Source organism: Capra hircus, chromosome 22 (genome assembly GCF_001704415.2).
Source record: "Capra hircus breed San Clemente chromosome 22, ASM170441v1, whole genome shotgun sequence".
NCBI lineage: Eukaryota > Metazoa > Chordata > Mammalia > Artiodactyla > Bovidae > Capra > Capra hircus.
Window position 1 is genome coordinate 32,437,703 of NC_030829.1, and position 20,893 is coordinate 32,458,595.

General features: G+C 38.0%; 1 protein-coding gene across 1 annotated transcript in view; it reads left to right on the top strand.

Moving 5' to 3' along the window:
- The window catches only part of TMF1 (TATA element modulatory factor 1), a 34,171-nt gene continuing 14,636 nt past the window's right edge, over positions 1,359 to 20,893 (top strand). The window contains exons 1-8 of the mRNA XM_005695752.3: positions 1,359 to 1,835; positions 4,588 to 5,780; positions 7,985 to 8,088; positions 8,732 to 8,858; positions 14,712 to 14,817; positions 19,516 to 19,658; positions 19,911 to 20,077; positions 20,368 to 20,524. Coding sequence (XP_005695809.2) covers positions 1,694 to 1,835; positions 4,588 to 5,780; positions 7,985 to 8,088; positions 8,732 to 8,858; positions 14,712 to 14,817; positions 19,516 to 19,658; positions 19,911 to 20,077; positions 20,368 to 20,524 — 2,139 coding nt within the window. The 5' untranslated portion in view covers positions 1,359 to 1,693. The remainder of the gene's footprint in view (positions 1,836 to 4,587; positions 5,781 to 7,984; positions 8,089 to 8,731; positions 8,859 to 14,711; positions 14,818 to 19,515; positions 19,659 to 19,910; positions 20,078 to 20,367; positions 20,525 to 20,893) is intronic.

Genomic DNA, 20,893 nt, shown 5'->3' on the forward strand with positions numbered 1-20,893 from the left:
TAAAACAGAATTAAACCTAAGTACTGAAAGTGAGTTTTAGTATCTTAGTGTGGGAACATATAGTACATGTTCTTTGTTTTTGATTTTTCTGGCAGCTTTCTGTTAAATGCTTTGTGATTATGTATCACCAAGTTAGATTTTCATTTATTTTTATTCTTTCTAGTTCTGTATTGACAAGTAATTTGTTTCATTATAAAAACATGGCATAAATTCATAGGATCTCCTTAAAAAGTTACACATTGACTTTACAGGTGCTATATACAGATTCAGCTTACAGGTGCTATATACAGGTACAACAGTAATTCTTGTGCAGGTAGCCTTGTGAGAACGTGATAGTATCTTCATCTGAGAGCTGAATAGATTTAGAAATTTAGGTCATTCGCCTCAGACTACACAGTTAGAGGTCTTGGAAGAGATTCCAAGTCTAACCTGACACTTCCTCAGGTTATACATTACTGAATTGTAAAGGTTTCATTGTGCACATTTTTACAGAAGTTAGATAAAATTATCAGAAGATCATAACTTTTCACGGGCAGAGTTTAAATCTGGCTAAAAAATAAATGGAAATAATTCATTTATGGCATGTTTCCTTGCAGTGGGGTAAAATACTCATTAGGCAAAAACAGGTGAGAGTGGGAGAGTGTAATTAGAATAGTGGGGACTGTGACATCCTGGAGTGAAAAATATTTGTCAAAAGGGGCAACTGCTCCAGCTAACTGTTGCATGTTGGTGTACATATTTTTCAAAATCAGCTGGAAGTCTGGGTTTTTGTATGAAATCTTTTAAATGTTGATAGAATTTTAACATGGAGGCCAAACCAAACAGCTGCTGACTAGATTAGGAAGGCCAGCAATTTGTTTGATGAGCACATGCAAAAAAGGTGTGTTTTAAATAGTATGCACTGTATAGAGTACTAGTCTTAATGCTAGTTTGTTTCAACTGTAGCTGAGAGTCGACCTGTATTGTGAGGAGGAGATCGTGTCTTGTTCTAATTCCTCCTTGTGGAAGATGGCTTTTTAGTTTCTCGGATCAGGTGGGTCTTTTATATGATGTGCAGTATTTTTAGACAAACTCAAACCCAAAGTTCCTCTTTGAGGCCGAACACAACTGATTAAATATTTGAGAGAAGGCTATAAGAGAAATGCAAGAGCCAACTTCCCTATTTTTATTAATGGCAATGCGCTAGCTCTTAGTACGAGAGCTGTTTTCCAGGAAGGAACCCACTTGAAAACCTTCCTATTCCTCCCTAAGGAATCGGTCTCTGCTGGTTTAGCCTCAGAGTTTATCCCGAGGCGAAGAAATTTCGTGGTACGCCTGGAACCAGTTTCAATACGAAGCGTTCCGCGTTCTTCGGTAACTATAGGCGAGCCTGAGTCCCCGGAAGTGACGTCAACGTTCTTCAGTTCTTCCGTCTATCGGCGGAACTCCGGGCTCCCGGAGTTGCCGGTTGTGTACGTGGAAGCAGCTAGCGCCTGCGCAGTTGGATCTGTCGTCTCAGCTGTGTGGGAAGCGCCGCGGGTAACATCTCGGGCTCGGGGGAGATCTTCGGGGTCATGGTTTCCCACTGACAGGGCTCGCCGAGTGGAGAAGCAGGCGAGGCTCTCCGTGCACCCTCCCCCGGGCCCCCGACCGTCGGCCTGTCCCTTGGCCTTCCCGCTTGGTGCTGCCGCTGCCCGGCGGTTGAGGAGGGGAGATGAGCTGGTTCAACGCCTCCCAGCTCTCCAGCTTCGCCAAGCAGGCCCTGTCTCAGGCCCAGAAGTCCATCGACAGGGTCCTGGACATCCAGGAAGAGGAGCCGAGCGCTTGGGCCGAGACCATTCCGTACGGAGAGCCAGGTAAGGGCGCGAGCGGCGGCGTCTCTCTATCCCCCGGGCGTCTCTCAAGAGGCCAACAGGTGAAGCGGGGGGCGGGAGGCCTGGCTCCTGCCTGTCGCTGAGCGACGGACTCCTGAGCGTCCTCGCCCCCAGCACGGCCCCGAACGCTGCTTTGGCCTCTCAGTTGAGCTTTGCTGGGGTCCCGAGGGAAAACCCAGCCCCAGGGTCCCTCCTTTCATGTGGCCCTGGGTTGGGGGCTGACGGGGACCCGATTCCGTGGGAGTGGCCCCGCGCCCTCGCTCCACAGACCACGGAGCACAGTCCCCTCTCCCCCTCCCCCGAGCCCCGGTGCGCTGCGTTCTCCGGACGCCGGGGGAGCCCAGTATCGAAATCGGTCCTCTGGGACGGGAAGAACAGTCGCAAACATTTCGCGAGCACTGCGAGTTTGCAAGCGCTTCCTGTTCTCTGTTATGACCGTCTCTCCTGAGACGGCTCCTCGGGTTCGGGTGCTGCTCTGAGTGTGGTACCGAGACGCGCGGTCACTTCCTCTCGGCCGCTCCACCAGGGGGAGGGTCCGTGGGGGCGCGCCGGGCGATTGCGGGTTGCTGCGCAGTCTAGTCCCTAAGAGCCCAGTCTCTTTCTCAGAGACCTTGGGCTTCATCTTTCAGGGATCTTCAGTTGTTTTTGGCGCTAAGTCTGAGGAACAGTTTATCCTTTTGGTGTGTGGCGTGAGGATGGCCCCTCTTTCGGAGTGTGAACCTGTAAGAGAAAGAATAAATTATTCCTGACTACTACTTTCTGGTTTCTAATTTTACATCGTTGAGAAGTCAGGACCTAAATTTGAGGTACCTCATTTTAAGATGGTTTGGCGCAAGTGTTTATGTCATCATCCTGTTAACTTCAGTCCTGAATATTCATTGGAAGGACTGATGTTGAAGCTGAAACTGCAATGCTTTGGCCACCTGATGCGAAGAACTGGCTTATTGGAAAGACCCTGATGCTGGGAAAGATTGAAGGCAGGAGGAGAAGGGGACGACAGAGGATGAGATGGTTGGATGGCATCACCGACTCAATGGACATGAGTTTGAGTAAACTCCTGGAGTTGGTGATGGACAGGGAGGCCTGGCGTGCTGAAGTTCATGGGGTCGCAAAGAATCTGACACGACTGAGCTACTGAACTGAACTGCATAGGACCTTGGTGGGAGTAGCTCAACTTCCTTTTTATCAGGCTACCCCACATATTGAATGACTAAACTTTGAAAGAGAATATTAATTGTAAGGATACTTCTTTCTGTGACACCCGGGACTTGAATCCTGTACTGTGACTTCATTTTAAAAAAAAAAAAGGTTATCCAGAATAGGTTCAGGTTTTAGTGAAATGCCATAAATGTTCACTGATCACCTGTGTTTTATGTTGCTATCACTAAAAGATGACTAGTGATTATCACATATTTATAATCACAATCACAAGTGGATATCGCATAACCCCGCGATTTGTGTAAAACTTTCTCCAGTTGGCAAATTTGAGTTCTGTCATTCATTGACATAACTTAATATAGCACTTTATTTTGCTCATTCCTTTGTATCTTTAATTTTGTTTTTCACTGTTCTGCTATATTGAATAAATGGATATAATTCTATACCCCCAAGCTAAAGTTTCCTACATACCTCCAAAGTCATATTAAATTAGGATAGACTTTAGTTTCAAGCTTGACAGCTTTTAAGAGCTTTTAGGTACTTGTGCTCTGCCCAACAATTTCTAATTGTTCACAGTATGTGATAAATTCTGCTCAGGCGCTTTTGAATTTAGAAATGGGTGACTTTTTTTTTTTTTTAAGAAATGCTTAAAGTATTTTAGCAAATATGCCATTTTTTGTTTATCGTTGGGTTTTTCAGTAACATTATTTGTATGACTGACACAATTACCTTTTTTGCCCAGAAGATGGTTATTTTCTCCCAGGGTTTTGTTTTTTTTTTTTTTTGTAAATCCTAGTGTAAACTGCTATCTTTATCAAAAAGGCAATAATTCTAAACATATATTTCTGAAATTCATATGAACTTCTACTAATTATTAACATAGTTTAGAATTCAGCAAGAGAACAAAAGTTTCTCAGGGAGTGGGTTTGGAGAGTGGGACTCAGAAAATGAGTTTGTCATTAAGTGGATGGAAATGAGTTCGTCCTTTAGAAGTTACTGTTCCCATTATTTTACTTTGATCTTTGATAAAGCATGTTTATCACCAGTATTTTGGGTTCAGTGTTGAATGTTACTGTCTGTCTAGCTGATAATGATGCTTTATCATTGATATTCTAAGAATAAAATTAATATGAAACTATCTATATAGAAGGTAGATTCTATCTTTCATGACTCCACATGAACTGTAAGTGAATATACCGCCTATTATTGTGAGATGCATAGTATGTACTTTGGACTTGGCATGGATTATTAACATCTACCATTACTTTATTAATTTGTTGTAGGAGGGAATAACATGCTTGTTTCTGGCATATGCCAGGTCCAGTCTTTCATCTTTGTTCTTAGTTCCTCCTGGGCAAATGCATACCAGTTTTCATCTTTATGGCCCAAAGTTAACTGATGAATTAATTAATTATGTTGTAAGTGAGGAGTGTAACAGATACAAATTATAGGTTGTACTTTGTTGAATTTTAAAAAGATGTATCTGTATTGACTTACAATAATTATTGCAATTTGCATGTTTTATATATATGTGTGTGTGTAAAATTTTCTTTTTTAATTTTTTTTTTCGTCAAAGGAATAAGTCCCCCTGTCAGTGGAGGATGGGATACTTCAACCTGGGGGTTAAAATCCAACACTGAACCTCAGAGTCAGCCAGTAGTCTCTCCTAAAGCAATTACAAAGCCAGTTCGGAGAACTGTGGTAGATGAATCTGAAAATTTCTTCAGTGCCTTTCTCTCTCCAACTGATGTCCAGACCATTCAGAAGAGTCCAGTGGTATCAAAACCACCAGCTAAATCACAGCGACCAGAAGAAGAAGTGAAAAGCACCTTACAGGAGTCCTTGCACACTGGACAGTCAAAAACAACTGAAGCCACTGAGTCAAAAGTAAAGGACTCTCCTCCATGTGTATCCGAGGAAACTTCGGCAGTCAGTACTCTGTCACCTAAAACTGAGGATAAGCACGAAGAAACGGTTAATAAAGAATCTGATACAAAGGTGCCAACAGTGCATTTGAAAATATCTGAAAGTGTTATGAATGTGAAAACAACTAGGGAAAATGTATCTAATATGTCTACACAGCCTCTCACAGCAGAAACCAAGGACATGGCTTTGGAACCTAAGGAACAAAAACATGAAGACCGACAGAGCAATACACCTTCTCCTCCTGTTAGTACCTTCTCGTCAGGTACTTCTACCACTAGTGATATTGAAGTTTTAGATCATGAAAGTGTAATAAGTGAGAGCTCAGCAAGTTCTAGACAAGAGAATACAGATTCAAAATCAAGCCTGCACTTGATGCAGACATCCTTTCAGCTTCTCTCAGCATCTGCTTGTCCTGAATATAATCGTTTAGATGATTTCCAAAAACTCACTGAGAGTTGCTGCTCATCTGATGCTTTTGAAAGAATAGACTCATTTAGTGTACAGTCATTAGATAGCCGTAGTGTCAGCGAAATCAATTCAGATGATGAACTGTCAGGCAAGGGATATGCTCTAGTACCTATTATACTTAATTCTTCAACTCCAAAGACCAAAACAATTGAATCTGTTGAAGGAAAACCTGCAGAAGCAAATGAAACATTAATTATGCCCAATGAGGAAACAGAAATGGAAGAAAGTGGACGAAGTGCAACTCCTGTTAACTGCGAACAGCCTGATATCTTGGCATCAGTAAATGAAGGACATGCTGTCCTGGCTGAGGAGGCTGAGCAGCCTGAAGCTTCAAGTCAGCCAGAGGCACCTTCTGAGAAGGAAGATGTCTGCAAGGTAACTCTGAGAAATGGAAGAGGGTTTTTTGATATCTTCTTCAGAGATTAAATCATTGGTTTATTTTTAATGTTCAGTGATGCCTAATGATTTGTCTTGATTAAAAAAGACAGGCCTTTTGCCATTTAAGTGTGGTGTTAAGGATCTTAAAGATGAAGAATTATTGACGTTATTTGAAATTTCTCCAAGGCAGCTATGGTAACATAAGTTGATATTTCAGTATAACTGAGCATAAAAAATCCCCATCATAGGCCTTTACTGTTGAGTTCTTATCACCTTAATATTGTCTTTTGCTATATATTCTTTGTTAGTTTGTAAAGGATTGTCTTATGTAAACAGATACCTTCAACTCCTTTGCAGATAGAGGAGCTCAAGCAAATCTAAATGTTACACGATTTTTCTTACACCAAACATTTTTTGCATGTTCATATTATTTATAGGGAGATGTTAAATGAAAAAATTTGGTTTCAGATCATTGATGTTTTTCTGTTATTAATTGCTTCATTTTGTTTCCTTGTTTATATTGTTTCTGATATTTCCTATTGATAGCTGTTTTAAATGAAAAAGAGAAATGTCCAAGGATCAAAGGTGTTGCTTAGGAATGACAAATTGCTTTTACCTAGTAGATAAAAAAAACTTCCCAGGTGGTGCTAGTGGTAAAGAACCCTTTTGCCAATGCAGGAGACCGAGAGATGTGGGTTCAGTCCCTGGGTCAGGAAGATCCCCTAGAAAAGGGCATGGCAATCCACTGCAGTATTCTTGCCTGAAGAATCCCATGGACAGAGGAGCCTGGCAGGCAAAAGGAAAGTGGTGTAAATTTTTTGACATTAAGTCACAGTTTTGTTTTTTTCTATGATTTTTAGATACAGAAATTGACTCTAATCTGGCATCTTTAATAGACTTCTCTGAGATACAGGATATCTTGAAGAAATGTTCTCTAAGTGTCATGTATTTGAATTATTTAATGTACAAAAAGTGCCAGATTCTGTTACCTAGGTTTAATATTTTTCACAAACAAAATGTCGTGCTCCAGCTAAAATAGCAGTTTGAATTCCTAGAAACAACACTGTTTATTATTAAGATATTTTTGAACCATTCTTCGGAGGTCAGTGATTTCTAAGTTCACCTAGACCTAAATCAGGTTAGGACTTTATTTTTTAGTATAAAAGGCACTGTTCCTCATGCATAGGTGTATTACTGCTTCAGCAAGCCCTAAAGAATTAGATAGTCTGATCATCCCTTTTTGCTTGGCGTTATACTGATATATTGGAGAAGGAAATGGCAACCCACTTCAGAGTTCTTGCCTGGAGAATCCCGGGGACGGGGGAGCCTGGTGGGCTCCTGTCTATGGGGTCGCACAGAGTCGGACATGACTGAAGCAACTTAGCAGCAGCAGTAGCATACTGATATATTCTGGAGATTTTAAAGTTATGTGCCTATGGATTTTCTAAAATTGCTTTTTAAAAAAATATTTATTTATTTTATTTGACTATGCCAGGTTTTAGTTGTGCCATGCAGACTCTTCAGTTGCAGCATGTGGGATCTAGTTCCCTGGCCAGGGATTGAACCCAGGCCCTTTGCATTGAGAACATGGAGTCTTAGCCACTGGACCACCAGGGAAGTCCCTAAAGTAACCTTTATTTTTTAAATGCAATGTATCATGCTAAAAAGCTTACACATTAGGGTTAAAAAATAATGTGGAGAACCAAACACTTGTATGTCCACTACCCAGATAATGTAGAGAACATTAGTAGAGGCTTTGATCTTTTTTGATTGCATCTAATTTCCTCTCTTCTTTTACTGGACATGTCCACTCTTCCCTACATTTTTGTTATTATAAACTGCTATAAATGTTCTTGTACAATTATGCAAGAATTTTCTCCTCTGAGGTACACCTAAAAATAGAATTTTCTACATGAAAGGTTATATAGATTTTCACCTAGATATTGCTTGCTTTCCAAAGCATTTTACCAAACCACCAGCTATCCAGCTTTGTGGTTGTACTACTGATTTATACCATCCTACCCACTGTGTGTGAGTTCTTGCTGTTCTGTGTCCACTGTGTTCTGTTTTTTTTTATAAATTCTTTTTATGAAATAATGCTGATTTATTATAGTGATTAGGTGACCTTTACAATGTTTACCTGCATGTAAAACTGATGTTTTAATGTTAAATGTTGGACTTTTGTGTATATTCTTATCCAGACAGTTGAATTTCTGAATGAGAAACTGGATAAAAGGGAAACTCAGTTATTATCTCTTAGTAAAGAAAAAGCACTTCTAGAAGAAGCTTATGATAATCTGAAAGAGTAAGTACTTTACAAATATGAGTAATTTTATACATTTTCTAGAGGCCCATGCACTTGATTATTACTTAAGCATGTTTTTTAAATTGAAATATTTTATATTTTAACCTATTTATAATTACTGAAAATTGAATAGCATTTCAATTCTACCCTTAAAGATTACTTTTCTCCTCAAATTATCTTACTTTTTTACCAGTGGCACTGAAGAGAGGTGTTTTGTAAAACAAAACCAGAAAAACTTCTTCCCCTTTAGTTATTAGTAATCTTTTAGTATTAGAGATTTAAAAGGTATATTTAGGGAAAACTTAGATTACAGTTTTAAAAAATATTGAGCATTGCGTTTGTTTGCTTTAAAGAGAGTTGACACAAAATGTGACACAATAAGATTGAAAAATAACAAGCTTTATCTTTTTCTAATTTTTGCACATCAAATATTGGTGACATTTTCAATTTCTAATGAGTTTTCTTGAAATGTTGTAAAATAAATTAAGGAGGTAGTTTCTTCTTAAAAGTTAACACTCCTCAAATTAATCTATTTTAATAAGGTGCATGTTGAAGAGAATGTTGTTATTTTGGGGGGCAAACTGAACTCAACTTCGGAATATATAAACAAATATTTTCAGTCTTAGCATTGTTTTAAATTTAGTGAAATGATCAGAGTGAAAGAAGAGAGCAGCAGCATTTCTTCCTTGAAAGATGAGTTTACGCAAAGAATTGCAGAAGCGGAAAAGAAAGTTCAGCTAGCCTGCAAAGAGAGAGATGCTGCTAAAAAGGTAATGGAAGTTTAAAATAATGTTACTCTAACGCTATAGAGACATATATTTTTGAGGAGTGCATTAATAATATTTTGGTATTGGGAAAAAAGTAAGATTAAAAGACTCATTAAAAGATTAACATCCATGGAGTATATTAACACTTAGATTTTCCAATACCTTTGGAATTTCAGATTTTTGATACTTTTAAAAAAATTAAGCAAATATTTGTTTGTATACTTTGTGTATAAAGTCCTTGCAAGGTATGTAGCAAGGATCTTTAGAATAATTTTTATAAATTAGAATTCCATCAAAATAAATAACACTTAAATCTAAATGGTACTCTATCAATTTTAAAAGTTATCATTATTCTCATTTGTTATTTTCACTCCCACTTCAAACACACAAACACACACACACACACACACACACACTCTTTCAGGTTGAAGTTCAGTTCAGTCGCTCAGTCATGTCCGACTCAGACTCGTGTCCATCGAATCAGTGATGCCATCCAGCCATCTCATCCTCTGTCGTCCCATTCTCCTCCTGCCCCCAATCCCTCCCAGCATGAGACTCTTTTTCAATGAGTCAACTCTTCACATGAGGTGGCCAAAGTACTGGAGATTCAGCTTTAGCATCGTTCCTTCCAAAGAAATCCCAGGGTTGATCTCCTTTAGAATGGACTAGTTGGATCTCCTTGCAGTCCAAGGGACCATGAAGAGTCTTCTCCAACACCACAGTTCAAAAGCATCAATTCTTCGGCGCTCAGCCTTCTTCACAGTCCAACTCTCACATCCATACATGATCACAGGAAAAACCATGGTCTTGACTAGACGGACCTTAGTCAGCAAAGTAATGTCTCTGCTTTCGAATATACTATCTAGGTTGATCATAACTTTTCTTCCAAGGAGTAAGCGTCTCTTAATTTCATGGCTGCAGTCACCATCTGCAGTGATTTTGGAGCCCAAACAATTAAAGTCTGACACTGTTTCCACTGTTTCCCCATCTATTTCTCATGAAGTGATGGGACTGGATGCCATGATCTTTGTTTTCTGAATGTTGAGCTTTAAGCCAACTTTTTCACTCTCCTCTTTCACTTTCATCAAGAGGCTTTTTAGTTCCTCTTCACTTTCTGCCATAAGGGTGGCGTCATCTGCATATCTGAGTTTATTGATATTTCTCCTGGCAGTCTTGATTCCAGCTTGTGTTTCTTCCAGTCCAGCGTTTTTCATGATGTACTCTGCATAGAAGTTAAATAAGCAGGGTAACAATATCCAGCCTTGACGTACTCCTTTTCCTATTTGGACCCAGTCTGTTGTTCCATGTCCAGTTCTAACTGTTGCTTCCTGACCTGCATACAGATTTCTCAAGAGGCAGGTTAGGTGGTGTGATATTCCCATCTCTCTCAGAATTTTCCAGTTTGTCGTGATCCACACAGTCAAAGGCTTTGGCATAGTCAATAAAGCAGAAATAGATGTTTTTCTGGAACTCTCTTGCTTTTTCCATGATCCAGCGGATGTTGGTAATTTGATCTCTAGTTCCTCTGCCTTTTCTAAAACCAGCTTGAACATCAGGGATTTTGAGCATTACTTGACTAGCATGTGAGATGAGTGCAATTGTGCGGTAGTCTGCGCATTCTTTGGCATTGCCTTTCTTTGGAATTGGAATGAAAACTGACCTTTTCCAGTCCTGTGGCCACTGCTGAGTTTTCCAAATTTGCTGGCATATTGAGTGCAGCACTTTCACAGCATCATCTTTCAGGATTTGAAATAGCTCAACTGGAATTCCATCACCTCCACTAGCTTTGTTCATAGTGATGCTTTCTAAGGCCCACTTGACTTCACATTCCAGGATGTCTGGCTCCAGATTAGTGATCACATCATCATGATTATCTTGGTCCTGAAGATCTTTTTTGTACAGTTCTTCCATGTATTCTTGCCACCTCTTCTTAATATCTTCTGGTTCTGTTAGGTCCATACCATTTCTGTCCTTTATCGAGCCCATCTTTGCATGAAATGTTCCCTTGGTATCTCTAATTTTCTTAAAGAGATCTCTAGTCTTTCCCATTCTGTTCTTTTCCTCTATTTATTTGCAATGATCGCTGAAGAAGGCTTTCTTATCTCTTCTTGCTATTCTTTGGAACTCTGCATTCAGATGCTTATATCTTTCCTTTTCTCCTTTGCTTTTCGCCTCTCTTCTTTTCACAGCTATTTGTAAGGCCTCCCCAGACAGCCATTTTGCTTTTTTGCATTTCTTTTCCATGGGGATGGTCTTGATCCCTGTCTCCTGTACAATATCACGAACCTCATTCCATCAGGCACTCTTATCTATCAGATCTAGGCCCTTAAATCTATTTCTCACTTCCACTGTATAATCATAAGGGATTTGATTTAGGTCATACCTGAATGGTCTAGTGGTTTTCCCTATTTTCTTCAATTTGAGTCTGAATTTGGCAATAAGGAGTTCATGATCTGAGCCACAGTCAGCTCCTGGTCTTGTTTTTGTTGACTGTATAGAGCTTCTCCATCTTTGGCTGCAAAGAATATAATCAGTCTGATTTTGGTGTTGACCATCTGGTGATGTCCATGTGTAGAGTCTTCTCTTGTGTTGTTGGAAGAGGGTGTTTGCTATGACCAGTGCATTTTCTTGGGAAAACTCTATTAGTCTTTGCCCTGCTTCATTCTGCATTCCAAGGCCAAATTTGCCTGTTACTCCAGGTGTTTCTTAACTTCGTACTTTTGCATTCCAGTCCCCTATAATGAAAAGGACATCTTTTTTGGGTATTAGTTCTAAAAGGTCTTGTAGGTCTTCATAAAACCGTTCAACTTCAGTTTCTTCAGCATTGCTGGTTGGGGCATACACTTGGATAACTGTGATATTGAATGGTTTGCCTTGGAGATGAACAGAGATCATTCTGTCGTTTATGAGATTGCACCCAAGTACTGCATTTCAAACTCTTTTGTTGACCATAATGGCTATTCCATTTCTTCTGAGGGATTCCTGCCTGCAGTAGTAGATATAATGGTCATCTGAGTTAAATTCACACATTCCAGTCCATTTTAGTTCGCTGATTCCTAGAATGTCGACGTTCACTCTTGCCATCTCCTGTTTGACCACTTCCAATTTGCCTTGATTCATGGACCTGACATTCCAGGTTCCTATGCAGTATTGCTCTTTACAGCATTGGATCTTGCGTCTGTCACCAGTCACATCCACAACTGGGTATTGTTTTTGCTTTGGCTCCATCCCTTCATTCTCTCCTGGAGTTATTTCTCCACTGATCTCCAGTAGCATATTGGGCACCTACTGACCTGGGGAGTTCCTCTTTCGGTATCCTATCATTTTGCCTTTTCATACTGTTCATGGGGTTCTCAAGGCAAGAATACTGAAGTGGTTTGCCATTCCCTTCTCCAGTGGACCACATTCTGTCAGACCTCTCCACCATGACCCACCCGTCTTCGGTTGCCCTGCAGGCATGGCTTGGTTTCATTGAGTTAGACAAGACTGTGGTCCTAGTGTGATTAGATTGACTAGTTTTCTGTGAGTATGGTTTCAGTGTGTCTGCCCTCTGATGCCCTCTTGCAACACCTACCATCTTACTTGGGTTTCTCTTACCTTGGTCTTGGGGTATCTCTTTCCGGCTGCTCCAGCAAAGCACAGCCGCTGCTCCCTACCTTGGTCGAGGGTTATCTCCTTACCGCCGCCGTTTCTGATCTTCAATGTGGGATAGCTCCTCTAGGCCCTCCTGTGCCTGCTCATCCACCACTCCTCGGGTTGCTTCTCCCGGCTGCCGCCCCTGGCCTCGGGCTCGGGGTGGCTCCTCAGGGTCACTGCCCCTGGCCTCAGGCTCGGGGTGTCTCCTCCCGGCCGCTGCCCCTGACCTCGGACGCGGGTTAGCTCCTCCCAGCCGTTCCTGCACCGTCGCAGCCTGGCACTCTGGGCCGCTGTCCCTGACTTCGGACGTGGGGTAGCTCTCAGCCGCGCTTAGTGAGCCGGCCTGCCACCGCCGCCTGCGCTTGAAATTCCTAATGATTAGTGACATTGAATGTTAGAATAAAACATGGGTTTATTCTAATGTAGGATTCTCCACCTCAGCATTGTTGCTATTTTGGGCTGGATGATTTTATACTGTAGTGCACTGTCCTGTGCATTGTAGGGGGTTTACCAGCTTTCCAGGCCCATATCTACAAGATAGAGTATTGTCTTGCCTTACCCACACGCCATCCCAATCCCCCCTCAATTGTGAAAATTGAAAATATTACCAAGTGTCCCCCAGGAGCAGAAATACTCCTGGTTGGAAACCATTGTTCTAATTCTTATCATTTGGAGCAGTTCAGAAATATTTTCTTGTAATTAGAATAAATATTTCTTATAATTTGGCTATTTTAGAAATTGGTAACCAATAGGTTACTAATTATTGCTTGTATCTCAACTGTTAATAGTAGCATTTCTCATTAGGTGCGTTTCTAAGCTTGTTTTCCCCTTTCTTCACTAATGTTATAATTTTTCTGTGCATATTTTTACAGAAAAGAAATAATACATGATATACTTCTGTCTTCTTGGCTGATTTAATTAGTGACTTCAATTAGTATCATTTCAGACAGTAACAATAACCTGAGATTATCTTAACTAACTTAACTCTTCTTGTTCTTGCTCCATTCCATCTGAATACAGTACAAAAAGTAGATTTTAAGGAATGTTTGTCTTCTGTAGTGCACTTTGCATTGTAGATCTAAAATAGATCCAAACCAGTATGTTAATAGGTGGAAAAACCTTGGGTCCTAAGTTTTTAAATACATTTTATGTATACTGCCGTGTATGAAATCCCTGCTTAGGATCCGTTGTAAATTTAAAGGTGAATTGAATTACCTTAAGTGAAGAGTTTGCCTTCCTAGTTTGAAAGACAAATAATATCAACAAACATATAGTAGTAGGTGGATGAATAAGGATTTTGAAATGGTATCATGGAGGACGAATTTTAATCAGAGGAACTGAGTAAGTTTTCATGGAAGGTATAACATTCTTCCTGGGCCTTGATGGATGGAATTTTGGCAGTTGAAAATGGACAGCAGTGCTGTTGATAGTTCAGAGCATAAGCTTTAGGGACTCACAGACCTGCGTTCAGGTTATAACTCTACCTCTTTATAGCTCTCTGACCTTCAAAGTTTGCTCAAGCTTTCTTAATCTTAATTTTCTTACTTGGGTAGTTGAATAGTACAAATTCCTCCCTCCTGGGACTGTTGTAAGGATTAATGATAATGGATACAAAGTATACTTTAAATACTTAGTAAATGTTAGTTGATTTGAGCTGTTGTTTAGTTTCAAAGCATTGTGAAAAGCAAATTTTAAATCATAGGACACTTTATATCACCATTGTTTCAAAAGATGAAATATCATAACATGTTTCTGTTAAATCTCTGCTTAATTAAAGTAGATTGAACCTTATGAAGTTATGTTTTTTTTCTCTCACTTTGCAACATAGTTTAAAGTATGAGGATGAGGAATACTCATTTTAAGTATCAGGTGAGGAAAAGAAATACAGTGAAAAATGGAGATATACTAGTTGAATGTTCCAAAAATAATGTCTCAACTGTAGAAAATATGTGTAGAAATACTCAAAAAGGGTGTTGCAAGTTAACTTACACATATTTACATTTCCATAGTAAAACCTGCTTATGTCTGAATTTAGATTTTCTATGTCAGTTTCAGAGGTCTTTACTTGCTCTTAATTAAACAAGGTAATATAAACTCAGGTTAACAAAACTTATGGATTGTTACTGAAAATACAATTAATTGAATATGGAAAAAAATGAAAAATATGCCCAGAATGAATTTAATTCTTTATGGTATTCATGTTTTTTTTTTTTAAATTAGGAAATCAAAAGTATAAAAGAAGAACTTGCTACTAGATTAAATAGTAGTGAAACGGCAGACCTTTTGAAAGAGAAAGATGAGCAGATCCGAGGGTTAATGGAAGAAGGTAAGTAAAATATTCAGTCGGTCGTGAAAAATATTGTGACAATAAAATACTTATCATGTGAGTAGCTGCTGCTTTTTCTTAGTGTAAAAACATGGGAAGCAAGAAAGGTTTGGGCTTAAGCTTCAGAAGTGATAGGTAACAGTTTATGAAAGCATGTGGAGCAACATGTAGAGAAGTAGAGATATAATGTATGTAGCTTTATGTTTCTAGGGAGTTAAAAAAAAAAATGACTCTGTGAGAAATAGAATTTTGTGCTTTCCTAAGGAAGCTTGTAACAGATTTTAGAGCCCTCATTTAAACCAAGATATTTGAAAGTTCTAATTCTAGAGTTTATATAATATCTGAATCTCTAGCTTGGGTACTATATGGTATCCTTCTGTTGTTCTGGAATTTGATAGTGAATTTTTTCTTAAATTCATATTTTAATTTTTTCAATTATTAAACACTTTGTATATGAAAAGATTTATAATTAATAGGGTTATGAAAATTAAAGATTCTACAGGAGACTAGACATTGCAGTTGGACATTGGAATGTCATAGGAAAGAAGGTAGTTTTGGAAAAGATGGTTAAATAAATTTTTCTTTTTCTTAAAGTTTTTTAGTTGTAAGAATAATGCTTCCTACTTCCAGAAAATTTTTAAGTTATAGGAGGTATATGAAGAAAGAGAAAAAAGATCATAATCCAGTTTTATAAGGAATTATTCTAGTTTCCTTTTATTGCATTTTAATACATTTTTAAACATAATATCATATATCTAATTTGCAGTGTTCTTTCTTTTAAATTTCCTTAAGCCAATAAATGTGCTTTGATACCATTATTAATGACTGTATTAAAGTGCATTATATGGATATATTTGTTTTTCTTTTCCTAATGTTATGTGTTTATTTCTAAAATGTTAATATTACAAATCATAGTGGGATGAACATTTCTGTACTTAAATCACTGCATTTAAGTGAATTTCCAGACTGAGAGTAATTGGAAATAATCACTGCATTTGAAATAGTTTTGTCCAATTTTTCTTTTTCATTTACTCAGCTTATATTTAACAGCTAGTTGGTCAGATTCTGTGTTTCATATAGACAAATGACAAATTTGTAATAAATGACACATTCCCTGTCCTTTAGGCACTATAGTTTAATGAGAGGGAAATAGAGGTACAGAGATAATTAAAAACAACCTAAGCACTAAAATAAAAGAAAGAAGGAAGAGTTAATTAAACACATATCTCAAGACATCTTGCAGTCTGTTACTATTTTCTGTTACAGCATTAGAGACTGAGGGGAAGGCTAAGTACATGGTTTCATAATTTTTAAAAATTATTAAAAATATCAATATCAAATTTCACTATGTTGGAATTTATTAATTTAATTGGGGAGTGAGGTGATGTTTTCTTTTGCTTAATTAGCTTCTTTTTTATAGGGAAAACAGAATGATTTCATATAGATGTATTCACATACTGCTCTTGTATACCCTAGAGGTATTTTTAAAGTCATAGCTGAAGAGCTGCAAGTCTCAAAGCTGAGAGTACACTATAATAATTAGTGTACTAATTATTCTATTACTATACTATTAGTGTACTGATTACTTCATTAACTAGAGTCATTGACTGTTAAGATCTAGCTATACCGCCTCCGTATCTTTCTGCACATGCATATACTACCCTTTTGCCTAACCTCTTGAATGTAGGTGACAGATATTGTATCATTCAACTCCTAAATTCTTTTTTTAATCCAACTTTGCTGTGCTGTGCTTAGTTGCTCAGTCATGTCTGACGCTTTGCGACCCTGTGGACTGCAGCCTGCCGGGTTCCTCTGTTCATGGGGATTCTCCAGCCAAGAATTCTGGAGTGGGTTGCCATGCTGTCCTCCAGGGGATCTTCCAAAACCAGGGATGGAAGCCACGTCTCCCGCATTTACTGACTGAGCCACCAGGGAGTTCCTTGAAAGTCACTTAGTTGTGTTGACTCTTTGTGGCATTCTCCAGGCAAGAATACTGGAGTGGGTAGCTATTTCCTTCTCCAGGGGATTGTTCCAACCCAGAAATCGAACCCAGGTCTCCTGCATTGCAGGTGGATACTTTACCATCTGAGCCACCAGGGACGCCCAAGAATACCGGAGTGGGTAGCCTATCCCTTCTCCAGGGGGTCTTCCTGACCCAGTGATCAAACCGGGGTCTCGTGCATAGCAGGCAGTTTCTTTACTGAGCTGAGCTACCAGGGAATTATCCAACTTTGTTGAGGTATAAAAGTTGTGTATTTGTAAGGTGTATAGTGTGACTTTTTTATATGTATATATTGTGAGATTACTACCACAGTGAAGCTAAGTAATCTATCAGTCACTTCACATAGTTACCATTTTTGTGTGTGTGATGAGAAAGCTTTAACATCTACTCTTTTTAGCAAGTTACAGGTTTATAGTATAGTATTAGTAACTCTAATTTATAGTCACCATGCTGTAAATTACATCTCTAGAACTTACTCATTTTGCATAACTGAAACGTTGTACCCCTTGGCCAACATCTCCCCATTTCTTCTACCCACTAGCCGTTGTTGACCACCATTCTGTTCTCCGTGTCTACAAATTCAACTTTTTTGTATTCCACATTTAAGTGAGATCATCTGTATCTGTGTCTGGTTTATTTCATCCTCTAGATTCATTCATGTTTTCACAAATGGCAAGTTGTTTTTTCAAAGCTAAATAATGTTTATATCTCTCTATATATAGATTTATCAATCTATGTCACATTCTCTTTATCCATTTGTGCATTGACTAAACATGGATTGTTTCCATATCTGGGCTATTGTAAATAAAACTGCAGTGAACATGGGGATGCAGATCTCTCTTTGAGATCCTGACTTCATTTCTTTTGGGTGTATACTCAGAAGTGAGGCTGCTGGATCATATGGTTGTTCTATTTTAAAATTTTTGCGGAATCTTCATACTGTTTTCTATAGTGGCTATACCAGTTTGCATTGTCACCACTGTTACTCAAGGGTTCTCTTTTCTTCATATCCTCTCCAGTATTTATCTTTTATCTTTTTGATAATGGCTGTCCTGACAGGTATGAGATGACGTTTCACTATAGTTTTCATTTGCATTTCCCTGCTGGTGGGTGATGTTGAGCACCTTTTTCTGTACCTTTTGGCCATTCATATGCATTGTTTGAGAAATGTCTCTTCAGGTCTTTAGCCCATTTTCAAAATTGGCTTTTTTTTTTGCTATCAAGTTCTAGGAATTCTTACATATTTTGGATATTAATTCTCATCAATGTATGGTTTGCGCATATTTTTTTTCCATTCTGTAGATTATCTCTCTACTCTGTTGTTTCTTTTAATGTGCAGTAGTTTTTTACTTTGATACAGCCTCACACATCCTTTTTTTACTTTTGTAGCCTATGCTTTTGGGATCCTATTCAAAAAGCAATTCCCAAGACTTATGTCAGAAAACTTTTCCCTTTTTTTCCCCTATGTTTTCTTCTGGTAGTTTTACAGTTTCTGGTTTTATATTTAAGTCTTTAATCTATTTTGAGTTGATTTTTATTTTTGATGTATGATGCTATAGTGTTTAGTTTTTCTGCATATGCATATCCCAGTATCATTTATGGATGAGACAGCCCTTTCCTCATGGTTGTACTCTTGACATCCTTGTTGAAGATGACTTTTTAAGCTCTCCGTTTTGTTCCATTGGTCTATATGTCTGTTTTTATGCCCTTACCATACTGTTCTGATTTCTATAGCTTAGTCATATGTTTGGAAATTAGGAAATTAGGAAGTGTGATATCTCCAGCTTTGTTCTTGCTCAGACTCATTTTGGTTGTTTGAGGTCTTTTGTGGTTGCATATGACTTTTAGGGTTTTTTTTTCCTTCTATTTTTGTGAAAAATGTGATTTGGATTTTGATAGAAATTGCATTGACTCTGTAGTGCACACCTCAGTTCTTCAGTCTGCATCTCCCAAGGGCAGTTTTTCTTGACAGGCACAACATTGTCATCTAAGAAAATCAGCATTAATTCAAAGTGTATTCTAGCATGTATTTTGTGCTTTATCTCAGTTGTCTCTAAAAATGACTGTCATGTCTGGTTATTTGTTCTGCCCTACGATCGCGACTGAAGTGACTTAGCAGCAAGATCCAATCAAAGTTCATTGCGTTTGGAAATTATATTCTTTCAGTCTTCCTCTAATCTAGGATATTTTTTTCATGACATCAAAAAGATTTTGTGGAGTCCAGTTGTCCCATTGACTAACCCCTGTTTAGGAGTTTGTCACTTTCTTCATGATTAGATTCAGATCAGATTTCTAGTAAATATAATAGGTGATATTGTGCACCTTCTACTCCATCACATCAGTGGACACATAATGTCAGGCTGTAGAACAGTTTAGTGATGTCAGAATTGAATGTTTGGTTAAGATTATAACCAGATTTCTCTGTTGTAAAAGCACATTGTTTTTCCTTTTGTAATTTATAATATGTGGGAATGATTGTTTAAGACAGTAAATATTTTGTTCCACACCATCCTTCTGCCTAGTAATTTTAGCATTCGTGTCCAAATCACTGATTCCTGTCTAAATCACTTTAACATCAACAGCATTGTGATTTAAAAAATATTCTGTCATTTTCTGTCACTGGTTAGAGAAAACATTCTACTCACATTCTTAGAGAATCATCATTATTTGAACTTATACTTTTTTGCCATTGCCAGGAGAGAAACTTTCAAAACAGCAGCTGCATAATTCTAACATCATTAAGAAATTAAGAACTAAAGACAAAGAAAATGAAAATATTATTGCAAAGCTGAACAAAAAAGTTCAAGAGCTAGAAGAAGAGTTACAACATTTAAAACAGGTGAATATTAACCATTCTCTACATACATGTTGCTGTTACTTCCAATATGAATAGTTGGCCATGGGTTATAAAATATTTGGAATGAATTATTGAGGTATGTCATTTGGGAGGAATTTTCAAGCAAGTAAATAGTGAATGTTAAGGTTTTTCTTCATTATTATTGATACAGTGCTTGAGATTCCTAGAACATGGTTGTTTACTGTGGTGTATTTTTTTAATTGAAATATATCTTTGTCTCTTTTTATAATATAGGTCCTTGATGGCAAAGAAGAGGTTGAGAAACAACATAGAGAAAATATTAAGAAACTAAATTCTGTGGTAGAACGCCAAGAGAAAGACCTTGGCCGACTTCAAGTAGACATTAATGAACTTGAAGAAAAGAACCGAAGTATTCAGGCTGCTCTTGATAGTGCATACAAGTAAGAAAATGAACAAATATGCAACTCATTGAAAATAATTATCAGAGCAAGAAATGGAAGAAACACTTTTCTTATTATCTGATCACTAATAACATTTATAAGCTTCCTGGTATATGGACTTATGGTTGGTTAAAGCAAGCTTCACAGAGAGTCCTCATTGTAATCAGTGTTTATTACGTGGTAAACTTCCTCATTCTGTAGATATCATGGAAATCTACATGGAAATTTAATTAATTTGGTCATGTAATTAACTGTATATTATTTTAAATTAAAAATTATCTATTTTTAAGAGAACTTACTGATCTCCACAAAGCCAATGCTGCAAAGGATAGTGAGGCCCAGGAAGCTGCTCTAAGTCGTGAAATGAGAGCTAAAGAAGAACTTTCTGCAGCACTGGAGAAGGCCCAAGAAGAATCCCGTCAGCAGCAGGAAACATTAGCAATTCAAGTAAGCATTGGATGATAATTAGTCTTTAAAAATCTTTGTGCTTCTGCAAAATAAAGAATCCATTAGTTAATTTGAATAAAACCTTATATAGTGGCATACGTGTTGCATTTCCTTTATAATCTTATTGGGCACTTTTCTAAGAATACTGGATTGTGCCAAATTTAATTAATTGTGTGTTTTTTAAACTGTTGTTAAAATGATGTTTACATTAAACCAGTATTGCTTATTATTTTTATGAATTTCAAACTTACTTGAGAGTGCTATGAAAACTAGGGACATTCTTAACCAAAAGAATGCATGTATGCAGATAAATACTAAACATTGCATATAATTTCCGGAGAATCTGTTTAACTCCTGAGCTCATTCATA